Source organism: Hyalella azteca, unplaced genomic scaffold (genome assembly GCF_000764305.2).
Source record: "Hyalella azteca isolate HAZT.00-mixed unplaced genomic scaffold, Hazt_2.0.2 contig3348, whole genome shotgun sequence".
Classification (NCBI taxonomy): Eukaryota; Metazoa; Arthropoda; class Malacostraca; order Amphipoda; family Hyalellidae; genus Hyalella; species Hyalella azteca.
The window spans coordinates 158311-174530 of NW_025933599.1; the positions used below are offsets into that span (position 1 = coordinate 158311).

The window sequence follows — 16220 nt, forward strand, 5'->3', positions numbered from 1 at the left end:
TGAGTAAAAAAACCGAGTCAATATTTTTAAAGCAAGGTCTCGAAATGCACTAGGACAGAAGTAGAAAACAAATCCACAACATTTCATAAATATTCCTGTCCTTACAGTTACTTAAACACTTAAACCTCGAATATCAATACAATGTTTTACTGCAACGATTGACGATATAAATCACAAGTGCAAAGTTCTTACATAAAAATCTAAGAATTACGAAGACTTTGAACTGACTGGAAAGGCAATTTTCGATACTTGTAAATTGTTTCAAATTTGGCAGGCTTATATGCTTCAAGTGGTTTGATTTCTAATCCATTCTAGCAATGTTCCGTAGAAAGATTTCAGAGCGACTGCAACTACATCGTTTTCAGCAATTACAACTTTTCGGACTGGCCTCGTTTGTTTGATAAGCTGTACAAAAACTTGAATTATTAAAATATAGTTTTTTATTGAGGCGAAGAACGCCACTCATATGATAGCATGCAAGGAAATTTTGTCTCAATGCCCGTTAAATCAATGCATTTATGACGACATTTAAAAGACGGAAACTTTAAAGTGACGTTAATCCAATTCATCCAAAGCAGTGGATCATAATCGAATACTGAATATTTCAAAGATAGACACTTCGAAGTAAAATAGTTATAATTAAAGTTTGTTTAATAAGCTGACAAGTTTCCGAGTGTGAAGGTCAGCACATTTTTATGAATATAAATCCATAATTAAATGAACGGACAGCATAAAAAATGCTAACGTTTTAATTTTGTCAACGAGGTGTATTTCCGGTTGTATTTGCTGTCGGTAGTTGGCATTCATACCAGTCCTCAGTAATTACAAGAGTATTTATAATTAATGAATTAAAGCAAATTAGTTATTAAGAAAATGTGACGAATTAAAGTTAATCAATAATTTAGGATAAAAATTGGGAGAGCAAAAATAGGCGCAATCGCACACAAGCGCCCTCAGACGGTGATGCGTGAATAACTTAAAAGTGAACGCTAGGCATGAGTGATGAGTAAACGCTAGGCATGAGTGATGAGTAAACGCTAGGCATGAGTGATGAGTAAACGCTATAGGCATGAGTGAGCGAGGAAAGCGAAACCGGATAGGCAGCTTCAGAGTCACAAAGTTGCAGCTCTACAGCGTTGTTTTTGAACTGTAAAACTCAATCAATTATACTGACACCCGTTAATTTAGGTTTAATAAATCACGAAAACATCCAAAATTTTCCCGTTTCAAAAAAATAACAGAGGTAAAATACTCCTGTTCAGTCTCAGTCAGGGTATTTTATAATATTTTTAAGAAAAGTCTCGGCTGGCTCGAAATTGTTTTATATATTAGTAATCTTACTCGTTTTTTAATGAGTGAAAGCGTGTCGGGTTCAAAAGCAACGCTGTATTATGAGTATGGAAGCCGCCTATCACTTACCATTATAATCAGGAGTGAGATACTGCATCTGTTTTCTGCAGAGGGAAATGTCAATGATAATTTTGGAAGCGATGATTGCGAATGTAAACCATGAAAAAATTAACAAAAAATCGAAGTACATACTAGTGGCAATAAAAATTCAGATCTGAGTCCTGAACTGAAGGAAAACCACGTGAATGAGATGAATTAGCACTCAGCCACTGGGTAACAGGCATTCAGTACATCTTTCTATAATTGTTACGTATTTTTATAAATATTTCTTCGGCTATATCATCGTTAACCTAATCACAAACATGAAATTTATTACAGAAAAAACTTATAACCTGCTTTAAATCCAATTAATTACTTGGAAATTGAATGTTTTGAAAAAATGATATGACAACCTTTACATGTGACAACTTTTCGATTAAAATGCAAAATTGTACGAACAAGAACACCTTAAATTAGGAAAAATAAGGATATTTACAATAAATGAAGAAATTGCTCAAAGCCTGATATATCAAAAATTATTCTCAATTGTGAAATTTGTTGAAAAGGTAAGAGGACTTACAATTGTAATCATCACCTAAATAATTTGAAATTCGCCACTTATATTATTAAACTCTGACTTCCAAAAAGTAATTTTTGTGTCATAGAAATATTTATTTAATTGCGATCGTTTTGGTTGAGAGTAGAATGCATTGGTTTTATTTAAAGCAATCTGTGTCAGGAGACATGTTTTAAATCCAATTTTAGGTTCACTGTCAAAAACGTAACGATAAACAGTCATAAATGTAGGAAGAGCGAAATCGCTAAAAGTGAAATTGATTATGAAACAACGGAAGTGCATGTTATTTGATATGGAATGTACTTCATTGTGATACAATTAAACTATTAGACTAAAACTTACATAAAATTCTTGCCGACTCACTGGTATCTTCAGGATTTTATACATTGATTTATTATAGAATGGTTGAATATTCTTCAATATTAGGTTGAATATTGTTTGGGCATTGATCATTCATTATTTCATTTATCAAACTATAGAATGAACGTACGACCACGTGGATTATGCTGCTATGAATAATACAGATATATACATCGTATTTTGACAGTTAAAAAGTAACACTACATATCAGATCTGAAAAAAATCCTAGCAGATATGGGTAGAATTACTACCTACATTATACATATCAGTGTTCTTAAAAACCCCAAATTAAGTAATGGATTGATATCGATTGCCTCAACAAGTTAATGTCGAATTCCCAGCAAAAAAAGCTTCATCTTACCCAAACAGTGCAGTTTTAAATTACCCATACAAATTAATTCTAAATTACCCTTACAGATCAGCTTTGAATTATCCCAACAGGTCAGTTTCAAATTACCACAAAAGATTGGTGTCTACGAGTCCCCCTACAGAATGAGACTAGCTTACCTCAGCACTGAGACTAACTTACCCCAGCACTGAGACTAACTTACCCCAACACTGAGACTAGCTTACCCCAGCTCTGAGACTAACGCACCCTAACACTGAGACTAGCTTACTCCAGCACTGAGACTAACTTACCCCAGCACTGAGACTAACTTACCCCAGCACTGAGACTAACTTACCCCAGTACTAGACTAACTTACCCCAGCACTGAGACTAACTTACCCCAGCACTGAGACTAACTTACCCCAGCACTGAGACTAACTTACCCCAGCACTGAGACTAACTTACCCCAGAATTGAGACTAACTTACCCCAGCACTAAGACTAACTTACCCCAGAACTGAGACCCTAACGAAATTTAGAGTCGCTCAGCTTCTGGTAGTCCAAATCAGAAGCTGCCGCGTCTGTAAATTTTCACTGGGGACTAACTTACCCCAGAACAGAGACTAACTTACCCCAGCACTGAGGATTGAATTCCTCCCTACCTGGCAAGGCTTGGCGTGGGGAGCGCCGGCGTAGCGTTGGGGAGGGACAGCTCCCCGGATGGAGAGGAGGTGTACCCTATAGACGCACTCGGCGACACCTGCGGGGTAGCACTTGTTGTGTCAGGGAGAAACACTCCTGGAATGTACAGACTAGCTGTGTTTCTTGGGGCATATTTTATAACCATGGGTTCATTATTAAAGCCGCTGTGATGAGCACTTATTGTGGCAGGGAGAAACTTTCTACTGAATTTACAGACTTAGGGGCCGTACCTTCAAAAATCACTAATTGAACGTAAGTACTTATGCTCTATTTTCTTGTCCATGATTGGTAGATTTTGCTTGAAAGGCCGTCAATGATTGGCTGATGAACTTACGATCACTTAACTTTTTTGAAAGTATACGCCATGGAATGTACAGACTAGCTATGTTTCTTGAGGCATATTTATATAACCATGAGTTCTACTATATTGCTGCCGCTGTGAACAATGAATGGATCTGGCAATGAATTCTAAGTCAGCAATGAACTCTGTTCATCTCCGATTATAGGTTAACCAATGCATCATTTACCATATGAATTTTCTCAGAAAAACTCTGACAAAATAAATAAAAAAAAATTGACACAGATATTTGAACATTATTATATCGAAATATCGACGTAGATTGAGGAAAACTTCAAAGTTCATCGTCAGTGATTCACTGTACAGTAAGTAATGAAAAAATGCACAAATAACTTCTGCTTCGTTGAAGCTTCAGCGCCTATCATTTAATTCATTCCTCCCGCCAGTCTTCCACAAATTTTTATGAGGGTACGATTATTAAACGTTATTTTGTTCACAAAGACTTGGGGATTACTTTTAAACAAGTTAGAGAAAGAGATGGACGGAAAAATGTAACACAATTCGCAAAAAGCCCGATGAACAGGAAAATAACAAAATTTTGTACTGCCTAGAACAAAAATTATAAAAAAATTATTCGATAAAATTTGTTTTTATTTATAAAAAATTTCGAATCTGTTTCACATTTTACAGGTTTCCATCTGAAAACTTGCAAAATATCAGGTACATTCAACTGTACTACACAAGTGAAAAAACCTACCTACATCGTAAAACCCTTCAAGACGGAAAATCGTCATACACTAAACTGAAATTCACAAGTGAAGAAAAATTAATTTGTCTAATTCAAAAATTAAAAGAAAGTAGACTAAATTAAGTGCCTAACAATATTTTTTCAACACTACTGGAGAACAATATTGACTACAAAAAATTTGAACTCAGAAGTATATTTATTAACTTAATTCAGGTGCAAAATGTAAAAAAAACACATTCCTTAATTGTCTCTAGATAAAGGAAACAACATTTTCATGGTCTGTGAAAAATATTCAAAACGCAAAAATTCTAAACTAACTAGAAAAAAGTAAAGCTACGTTGCGACAGAACTTTCAGCTAGCAAAACTCACTACAGTGCAGGGATACTCATAAGTTTCACAATCTCACTTGAAGATAAAATATATACCAGTTATTACACTTTACATCGGCCAAACAACACGGGTGTTTCCAGTCTTGAAATTGTTCAGACAAAACGTTCGGCAAAATTAACCGGACACCGAGTAAGTTAACTTCAGTCGTCTAGTTAAATGGGAGCTGATTTTTAAATAAATCATTTTTTCAAACAAATGTATGATTTCTTACAAATAATTAATTATATATTACCATATTATAATAATATATTATAGGTTATAATTATATATAATTTCTTATATGAAGTAATTTAATGCTTAATTGACTAAAAATAAAACTCGAGAAGCTTGTGACAACACATGTTGATTGACCGGCACAAGGTAAAACTACCTAAAAAAATAAAAAAAATCTGAAATATATTTATTGCAGTCAAAAGGAAACATTCTACGAAAAACTGGAATGATGTCAAAGCGAAGCTTCATGCAGACTACATAACAACGTAATCAAAATTTGCAACGTTAGATCAGCTCTTTATTAATGTAAGTTTGAAACCAAAAGAGTAGGCTGATAGCAATCGAATTGCTTTTATATGCAGACCGAGCAAAAACTGAGGAGTGCTCAAAGTCACCACGATAATAATTATTGCTGAGATAATTAATCTGCAATTCACAATCAATTATCATCCATTAGGCCAACCAATAGTTCAGATCAACCCTAGACCTGGATGACACCCTAAATATTTCATCAATATTTCAACAAGAATCTTCGGCAAATCAATGGAATAATCACTAAAATATTATCTGGTGAATAAAGCTGTTGTCAACCGTCAATAAGCCAGAGATCAATCCATCAAGCCAGCAAGATGTGCAGAAAAGCTTGCAAATTGAAGCGAAAATCATTCAAAGGAAGCCGACGCAAGTGAGTGCATTAAAGAAAATCTTGATGAGCAAGTAAAGAATTAGTCAAATTATGGTGGATACACACAGAAGACGTCACTCAATGTTCTACCTTGAACACAACTGGTCGCTGCAGGTTAACGGCCTGTGGGTGGTAAGAGAGATTGTGGCATTTAATGCCTTTCATACACGCAAAATTAAACGTAAAGCGAACATTTAATAGGATTTATTGAAGACCGACCATCCCTGGTTATTCTCCCCCGTTTTTTTTCAAATTTAGAGTCGTCGTCATTGACGAAGTTACACTGCACTTGAGCTATTGAGGTATATATCATAAATGAAATTTCATTTTTATTGAAACTACATGCTTCAGGCGCAGGCAATCAACTTCGTTGAAATTGATGGTTGGAAAACCCAACCACTTAATACTTATAACGGGAGCTCCAAGAACGGGCAGCCTCTGAATAGATAAATCGAGTAAAATAGAAGTGCGCTGGACAAAAAAAAAAAAAATACCGAAACGAATAACAGTACATATATGAGGCGGATAACAGTACATATATGAGACGGATAACAATACATGTATGAGACGGATAACAGTACATGTATGAGGCGGATAACAGTATACGTATGAGACGTATAACAATGAGATATCAAACCTATGTTGGCCGTACATTTAATAGCGGCTTGGAACACAGTGGGAACGTAGCTTTCAAAATATTTTTGATGTCGAGCTATAGTCGCAAGTGAATTCGGCTTGAGTTTTGTCAAGAGGACGCAAAATTTACATTAACTATCGCGATTTAACTTAAACTAGACATCCAACTGTTTTGGAACATCCTCCCACTGTGTTAGTTACATTCAGACGATTGCAAGATACTGTAAAGAAAAATTACGCAGACACGTAATAATTTCAACGTACACAAGGCGTCAGTCGTGTAAGGATAAATTTAACTTTCTATGTTGCCCAAATGCCGAACTTGTCACTTGTTCGCTACAGGTTCAAGAATGTTGTTATTTTAGTTAAATTAAACTTATTGTTGGTGTAGTTATACTCAAACGCCTCCTGATTGCAAAGTTATCCAAAAGTTTTGCGACAACAACATTCTGCTTAAAAATTGTCATTTAGAAGAGCCTATAATTTCCTAACTTGTAGGAGAATACTATAGTGCACCAGTTAGACTCACCAATCGATCCTGTGAATCAAATAAAACTAGACCATTCTATAAGGTCTCGGGTATATTAACAAACTCTTTAGCCCGGAAACATGACTATATAACATCTCTTGGTTTCCATTAGGCCTATTTGTCACTAAGAAGACATAATACTGCTGAATACACTTTTGTTAACTGTAGAAAAAAACTGTCATCCGATTTTTTTTATGTTGGATACTTTTTGCAGATTTTTTCGTTATCTTTTCCTGTACATTTTACTAAAATTAATGCGACGAGTTTCTCCCACTTCATCATTAAAATTAATGACAAGTTTCTGTTGTTCCATGGTTGAACTATATAAGGTTGGTCCACGAGGATTTCCGTCTTTCAGTTCAGCTTTCTTGTTACGTCACGTAGATCGAGAAACGTAAACAAACCCGTCATTCCCATGACGGGTTGATTGACTGGTTTGATCGCATTTCGGTGATTGGTTAATGCCCGTGACGTCACTGAGATCAGTGACGTCACAGGCGAACAACGAACTACATCCGCATAAATGGGCTTCTCATGGGTCAACTTTATACTGGTTCAACCATGCCGTTGTTCAGTCCAGGCTACTTGTTAAGAAATCAGATGGCTCATGGCAGCTGAAATCTTCTCTTATACACGTAAAATATTCGTACAAAGTAGAGATAAACATGGATAAAAAAATGACTCTCAATATACAAATGAAGATGCATTTTTATTCAGACTCAGGCATTACGGTAACATGCTTTATGTTATTGTTAGCTCTGAATTACTTGATAAAACGATCTAAGAGAATGGGTACTGTGTTACGAAGCCAGCAAATTTAGGAGTTTAAGGATTAACAAGATTAAAAACATGCCAGCGTTAAGCAGAAAATATCCATTGCAAATATAAAGGCATTAAAATTCTAGACAGTGGATGTCAGCAATTACGGTTAAACAGGGTCAATGAAATATTTAGAAAAAAATATTACTAATTACTAAGGCTAAGTGAAAAAACGGAAGATTTTAAAACTTTAAGATATAGTTTCAAGTATGTTATTGGGAAAAACCACTCGAGCAATTTCAATCTGTCCATAAGAATAATGTCCGTATAAACTTGAGACATAGAATTGGTATTAGTCAAAAATGCCCTATGATGAAAGAGGACAAGGTTATGGAAATAAATAGTTAAATGCTGGCGATAAAAGGATTATAGGAGCGATTACCGAAAGCCAAGCAACGAACAAATATATAAAGTTATAGCAGCTTAAGGTTATAGCAGGTTAAAGTCATAGCAGGTTAAGGTTATAGCAGGTTAAGGCGATACTGGGATAGTTGGTTACCGAGCAATAGAAAACACCTCAAATTCGAATAAGATAAGTTAATGCAAATTTTGGCACATCAGAGACCTCCGCTTGGTTATTTCGGGCTATAGCCATGCATTGCTAAACTGAAAGATTTTTAAATATAGTTCAGTTGTGAACATGCTGTCAATTTCAATTGAGGAGCAGCAATTTATCGCAAATGAAATGTAAACTTTGCGAAGCTGGGACTATTACCGGTGGAAATAAATTCCATTGTTGTAAAAAATCCACTTGGTTGAGGTAAACAGCGTTAAAGTTGAGATCATACGGTTAAAAGTTGTGATGAATTCCCGGTTCAATGAAGTGAAACAAAAAAGACTTTATGGAGTAAATAATAATATTAGAACGATCGATGTTGCACGAGTGAATTGCACGGCGACAAAGTAAGAAATGACAACGTTAAATGTTTTTGCTTCATTTTCAAAGCAGAACTTCATTTTAGAATAATTCTTCGTGACGGAGTGATTCGGAATAATTCCTCTACATGGATGCAATAATAAAATTTAGGTGTCAAGTTGATGAACGATCCAAAATCATAACCATCCGTTCACATTATTTTTTCATCGCATTCCTTATTACTGTACATTGTTCTAATTTGCTCGTACACAAATTTTTAGCATTGATAGGCGCTATTCAATGTTCCCAGTAAATAAACGATATTGAAATAAAATATACAATTTTATTACGCCAATGGCAGGAGAGATGGCTTCACTTGCAGCCTTCATACTATATCAATAAGGACATTAAAAAGAAAATTATTTGACAACACAGAAAATTCATGATTAGAAAACGGTGAAACATTTTTCTAATAAGCCGGATTAGACAAAACAACAAAGACTTCTAAGATCGCGCCATGAAAAGAACTTTGAGAAAGCATTGAATATTTCATCTGCCACAAAGTAACGGTGATGGGTGTTTTGTCGGCAACTTTATTAAGTACAAACCTTGAAAATCTAATGTATAGAACGAGTGTTTAAACTACTGGAAAAATTCCAATCGACAAATTGTGTATAAGAAAATTAGACGAGCGTTCATGTAGAAGAAAAAGCGCTAAGAAGCGAGAAACTGGAAAAGATTCTTGAAAGACAAATTCATAGAAGTAAAAACATAAAATTTCTATTCTACAAACTTCCAAATAACGACGACGTTACTAGCTAAACTATTTTGTAGAAGAAAGTCGAGGGACCGTTTAGACGACGCCGACTCAGAAGATATCGTCTAGTAGAATTAATTTCTAGTAGAAAAACATCGATAATTAATCTAGTCTACGGAACGAACGTTTAAGAGCGGCCGAATTTTGGATGCAGGAACGGATACGAGCAAACTAGCGAAAGAATTTAAAGGTCCCGAGGAAGTGGGACGTCTTACTTTGGCGTGCTGAGCGGCTCCCACTCTGAGGGAGCGAGTGCGTGGGAGCCTTCGTCCCTTCATTGATGACCACACCGATCCAAATAGTGAGTGATTACGCTGGGGGAGTGAGGGAGTGATTACGCTGGGGGAGTGAGGGAGTGATTACGCTGGGGGAGAACGGAGTAAGGGAGTTGTGAGGCACGAAGTGAGGGAGTTGTGAGGCACGAAGTGAGGGAGTTGTGAGGCACGAAGTGAAGGAGTTGTGAGGCACGGAGTAAGGGAGTTGTGAGGCACGAAGTGAGGGAGTTGTGAGGCACGAAGTGAAGGAGTTGTGAGGCACGGAGTAAGGGAGTTGTGAGGCACGGAGTAAGGGAGTTGTGAGGCACGGAGTAAGGGAGTTGTGAGGCACGAAGTGAAGGAGTTGTGAGGCACGGAGTAAGGGAGTTGTGAGGCACGGAGTAAGGGAGTTGTGAGGCACGGAGTGAGGCAAAGAGTGATTGATCAGCAAGCAACTGTGGTTGAGGTAAACCCGTTAACAAGAACTGCTTCCTGGGCTGACGCGTTCAGGTTGAAACACACGGCGGATAAGTAAGGCCAAAAAAATTTTGACACTTCAGGTCGAAAAAATTGTAAATCGGGCATGAATTTCAGTTAGGAATATCATTTCATAAGATAAAGGATAACTTCCACGAGGAAAAAATAACGTGATTATAAATTTTTTGTAATTTATGAAGGGCAGAGAATAGGTAAACCTTCAATTATGAAGAGGATGAATATGCCTTAAAATACATTACCTTTCTAGAGTTTGAATGAGAAAGAAGATTTTAATTCAGATGGAAAGGGAAGAGAATGTGATGATATACAAGTGGGGGAAGAGAAGTCACCAATTAAAAAAAAATAAAAGTTATAATAGAGAGTTCAACTTTCATATATTTAAAGGAAATTGTGGAATAAACGCGCATTTGTCGACTGAACATCTTTCGGCACTTGGCCTTGCATCGCACGGTACAGTGTAAGCAAACAACGAGTTTTGCCATTAGTGTTAAAATTTGCGTAATTAAGAATAATCTAGGGAGCCATTTATTTGGACGATGAATGGTTAGTTGTGTATGCAATGAACCTGTTGATTGGAGACGCAAAATATCAGAATAAAAACTATTCATGTTATAGTATTCTTCGCATTTTCATACAATATCAACAACACAAATATTACTTCAGCTATATTTATTTTGAATTCCATTAAGTTTTCATAATAAGTACAGCAGGGCTGATATTTATTTTTAAATTAATTTATTTATATTATTTTTATTCATTTATTTATTTCAATTTCCATTTATTTCGAATAAATAGACGCTGATGCTTTTCACATGTATTCGAAAATAAAGTGAATATTTTTTATTAAAGGTCAGTAAATTTATTTAGGGATTTCGAATGCTAATCAATAAGTATTGGGTAATAGACGCACTGAAACCACGTCAAGATTTACCAGTAATTTCATTAGTCTGAACTTAATTAACTTCAACACGCTTGGGGCCAACAGGGTATGTTTAAAAGCACGAGAGCCCATTAAGGGTAAAAAACGCATAGTGGAATGCAACTTAAAATAACTCATTGTAACCAAATTAAAATTCCAATGATTAAAACAAACAAAATAAAAACGTGATATCTCACACATCAAACTACATGGTGTCCTTGTCACGAGATCAAGCTGAATGTTAAATACAATGATAACCATGATGAAAATAATTAACATCAATATAATGATGTCGAGCAACGGTAATTAGCCCATCATTGTCCGACGAACGTTGTATGGTGAGACAGTATCTAAAAATAAAAAATATAGAACCTGAAGCTATGCACAAGAGTGTAATTAAATAATCACTTAAGATCACTCGCATAGAATTGAGTACCTACATCTAAGAAGTGTAGCTTGAAGGATGAATAAGATAAAGAATTAATATAATTTCTAATTGTTTACGTCTCATATTACATGGAAACACGAACACGAGTATATAAACCTTTGTTTGCATTTAAGAAAGAATAGTCGTTGCGTTAAGGACTCGCAAATATCCAGATCGAGACTCTATAGGACGGAAGGATGTCTGTCTGATCAGTAATGGCTTACTCTAGGACGGAAGGATTTCTGTCTGATCAGTAATGGCTTACTCTAGGACGGAAGGATGTCTGTAGGATCAGTAATGGCTTACTCTAGGACGGAAGGATGTCTGTAGGATCAGTAATGGCTTACTCTAAGACGGAAGGATGTCTGTAGGATCAGTAATGGCTTACTCTAGGACGGAAGGATGTCTGTAGGATCAGTAATGGCTTACTCTGTGTGTTGGGATGTCATCGTCGCGCATGTCATCCAGGTTGCCGGAAATGGCCCGCTTCAGTTCTGGTCCAGCCTCGTGCAGCGTACGTAAACCTGTTTCAAAACAATACATCCATTAAATTTGTAAATAGTAAAAAAATCCTCGTGGTATTTCAAGACGCCATTGTTACAGTTTGCAGAAAGTTACTAGAGTTATATCAAATTTAGAGATATCTAAATTTTTTACAGTTATACTCGTTATCTGGAGTTCTAAGAACGAAAGTACCCTTCGGTGAACTCACATAAAAAATTCGCGATTCTAACGAAACAAAACATTTACGAAAAGGTAGCGTGTACCGAAAGATCGGATTCAATCAATATAGCGAAGTAAGAATTAATCCTTGCAGAATCACATTTAATTGAGTCTACAGAATTATTTTTTTGAGTTTGGGTACAAATTAAATTTCAGGAATTGTTAGCTTGTGAAATTGAAGGAACTATCTTTCATACGGCTTATTAATTGTAATAATGTTCAAAGGCTTGAGATGAACGGCACTGGCAAACACAGATTAAAAAATCTTAAATTTTTTAAAAATCAGCAGTCATGAAGCATAAACAAACGTAGAATATCAACACTTTCGTTAACCTTCAACGAAAAATTTTAAGTTGCATCAGATATTATCTGGATGTCTAAATGCTTCATCTAGCAGGTGTCTGCATGTGGGAAGAGATATCGTATACTTAACTCTTGGTAGTTAAGTCCGTAGACTTAAATCATGTTTAATTTCTCGCGAAGAAAAGTCCACACAAAAATTTTTTCCAGTGAAATAGTACACAAATGCAATAAACTTGCCAAAATATCAATCAAAATGGATTTGATGCATTATATTATTTAATGAAGACCAAAATTTATGAAAATGCTCAAAAAGACGAATTGCTCTTATTGCTGGGAATTTTTCCTAGTTGTTTCCTTAATAAGTATAAAATTATATCATCAATTCTGATGTGAAATTCTAACCTAATGACATTCTTTTATTATCAACTCGGCGTTTTTGGAGGAAATTCGTACTAGTTAATGAGTATTCAAAGCGGTAATTATGTTCAAAAGACGTTCATAATCGACCTTCACAATAATTATAATCGACGTTCTAACGGGTGGTAATTGGTCTGCATAAAAGAGGTAACTGGAATTCAATAGGTAATGTTTGGGCATGAAATAGTGCGGTTATTGGGATGCAGGAGGGAGGTAATTGGTATTCAAAAGTTAGTTTGTGGGCATAGAAGAGAAGAGTAACCGGCATGCATAAGGGAGAAAAATTGAATTAAAAAACATTTTCAGGGCACTAGAATGGGAATAAATTAGCTCCAACAGGAGAGTTATTTGGTCTTCAAACGATAGACAATGAGCAAAAAAAAAATCATTATAGAATATAATATAGTCTATGATAATTTAAAGATTATAATTATTATTTAATAATAAAAAAAGCAGCGCGGCTGACCGGCTTGCAAGGTGATGGTGTTGCTAGGGTCGCGCTCAACAGCGTCCTTAAGATCCTGCTTCTTCTTCTTGAACCTTCTGAAGTAATCCTGGATGAGGAACGTCGCGTAGAACTTGCCTACAGTCACCTCGTCCTCCACTGCAACGACATGCACAGTATGGCTTAGATCACAGCATGGCTTAGAGCACAGCATGGCTTAGTGCACAGCATGGCTTAGACCACAGCATGGCTTAGAGCACAGCATGGCTTAGATCACAGCATGGCTTAGATCATAGCATGGCTTAGTTCACAGCATGGCTTAGATCCTGTCTCTTATACACATCTAGATGTGTATAAGAGACAGGCTTAGATCACAGCTTGGCTTATTTCACAGCATGGCTTAGATCACAGCATGGCTTAGATCACAGCATGGCTTAGATCACAGCATGGATACTTAATACTAAAACAACAACAGCACAATATTTATAAAAAAATATAGTAAAATTCAGCTAAAATGGTCCCTCTTTTTCCTTCTTCGTCAGTTAAGGCCGGACTTTGTTTGTAAATTATTATAATTTCCATTGCTATATTGATTACTGGCATTTCTCTTAGTATCAGGACGTTATTTGAGCTGAATAATTACGACTATATAAATAAGCAATACATGCTTAGCGCTTAGTGTCTTCGATAACAGCATCATGATCGACATTTTAATTAATAATTACAATGAGCTCTCAGGATCTTGTGGAATTTAAAGATGTTTTTCATAGCTCGTCTGTAGATGTTGCATTTTAGGGTTATTATTTAAATTGATTTCTACAACAGATAATTTACAAAAAAATATATTTCAATAGACGTCATTTTCCCAGCATGGTTTCTCGAGCCGTAAAAATCGGCTGGAATATTTTTGCAATCAACAGATTTGGCTCGATCATGAGATTGAAGAATTTACTCTGATCATTAGGTTAGGTTTACGATCATTAGATTTAGGTTAGAATCATCGAGAAAAATATAAATAACTGAAGAAAAACGGATGTTTAAAAAAAATTAGAAGGATTTAAAAAATTCGTAAAATATAATAAATGATGACTCCTGACGAATAAGTTACAATTATAGGATATTATGCATCGCTCTTTGTGTCTTGTCTAATACTATTATGATAATATAAAGAAGATATTATAATATTAAAGGTAAATGGGGGACAGTGGAATATGGAAGACAGTGAGACACATCAAATATTTCATATATTAAAAGGAATTTATACCTCACTCTACCATGTCACTCAATTCACTGCCTTCACTCACACACTCAATTCACACTGACATTACTACCCTAAGCTCTTGTTGATTATTACCCTCTAACATATGAAATAATTGACCTAACCCACTGCCCTCATGTCCCTTACTTCACCCTTACAATATTATAATACAATAGAATTCAATACAATGTACATTACTATGCAATACAATACAATACATTACAATACAATATAATTCAATACAATATAATAAAATACAATACAGTACAATACAGTACAGTACAATACAATACAGTACAATACAGTACAATACAGTACAGTACAATACAGTACAGTACAATACAATACAGTACAATACAGTACAGTACAATACAGTACAGTACAATACAATACAGTACAATACAGTACAATACAATACAGTACAGTACAATACAGTACAGTACAATACAATACAATACAGTACAATACAGTACCGTACAATACAATGCAATACATTACAGTACAGTACAATATAATACAGTACAGTACAGTACAATACAATACAATATTGAGACTCACGACCAGCGGGCGGTACGACTTGGTCTAAAAGTTTCATGTTCGTCCTCTTCCAGATCTTCTTGATGACAGCGCGTAGCTCTTCGTTAGCATCGTCAATGTTGCCCTCAGTTTTGATCCTGAGGGAAGTGCGTACGAGGGCAAACAATGTAGCGTTGAACATGACCGTTCCGTCCGTGTTAAGAGGCATGTTCATCGCCACCAGTCTCTGCAATAAACAGTTTTAAATTAATTTAGTTAACATGGCATTTTCGCTTGCAATAATATAGGTAGGTTTGCAATAATATAGGTAGTACATTTATAAATGTTCTTGCAGTTACTCATTTCTCCTTACCTTACGCAGTATTTATGACCTGCGGAATAATGTGCTCGCTTCATACGATACAAACTTATTTTAATATAACAACGTATAAGTGAAAGACATATCACTTAACTAACAATTACAAATCCTGCGCTTTTAAGTTCTTTTGTGTAAATACAAAAATCACGTGAATCTCATAAGCAAGCGATGCTAAGATAATACCAGTAATTTCTCCATTATAATACCATAATTTCGTCATCTAAAGATATGACTAAACCAACTGTAAGAGCCTTGAATTAAATTGCTATGAACAGCATTCTGCTGATGCTCAACAAACAACACATATTCAACTGGATATGGTGATGTCTTAACACTTTGACTCCGATTGCTTCATCTTGTACTATTATTTCATTTTTTGTACTGTTTTTAAACAGGGTTGCCAAAAGGTCATTTTTTCCGGACAAATTCCGTGATTTAGTTTTTCTCAATTGCGTTGGCTGGCTAAAATTTATGATAGGGGTACTTCCTAATTAAATTTTAAATATTATAAATAGAAAATAAATGGAATTTTTATAGCGAAACCTACAAATAAACTAATATATATTGAGTTATCGGCCGATTTTAGGCAACCTGAATTATGTACCACGACGTCCTGGAGAAATACAGGGTGTTTCAGAATTAAGTAACCCTTTTAATTTGTTAATAAATAAAAAACTAAGAACGTTATGAAGTTGAAACTTGTTTTATTTAAAAGAAGAACATTTTCATGGTAAT

The 16220-nt window shown here is 35.4% G+C and overlaps 1 protein-coding gene across 1 annotated transcript in view; it reads right to left on the reverse strand.

Annotated features, from left to right (window-relative positions):
• The window catches only part of LOC108668670 (voltage-dependent calcium channel type D subunit alpha-1), a 71556-nt gene that overhangs the window by 2755 nt on the left and 52581 nt on the right, over positions 1-16220 (reverse strand). Inside the window, exons 21-25 of the mRNA XM_047879559.1 lie at positions 15149-15353; positions 13354-13491; positions 11874-11968; positions 9562-9660; positions 3315-3412 (exon numbers count right to left, since the gene is read on the reverse strand). Of these exons, the coding sequence (XP_047735515.1) occupies positions 3315-3412; positions 9562-9660; positions 11874-11968; positions 13354-13491; positions 15149-15353 (635 nt within the window). The remainder of the gene's footprint in view (positions 1-3314; positions 3413-9561; positions 9661-11873; positions 11969-13353; positions 13492-15148; positions 15354-16220) is intronic.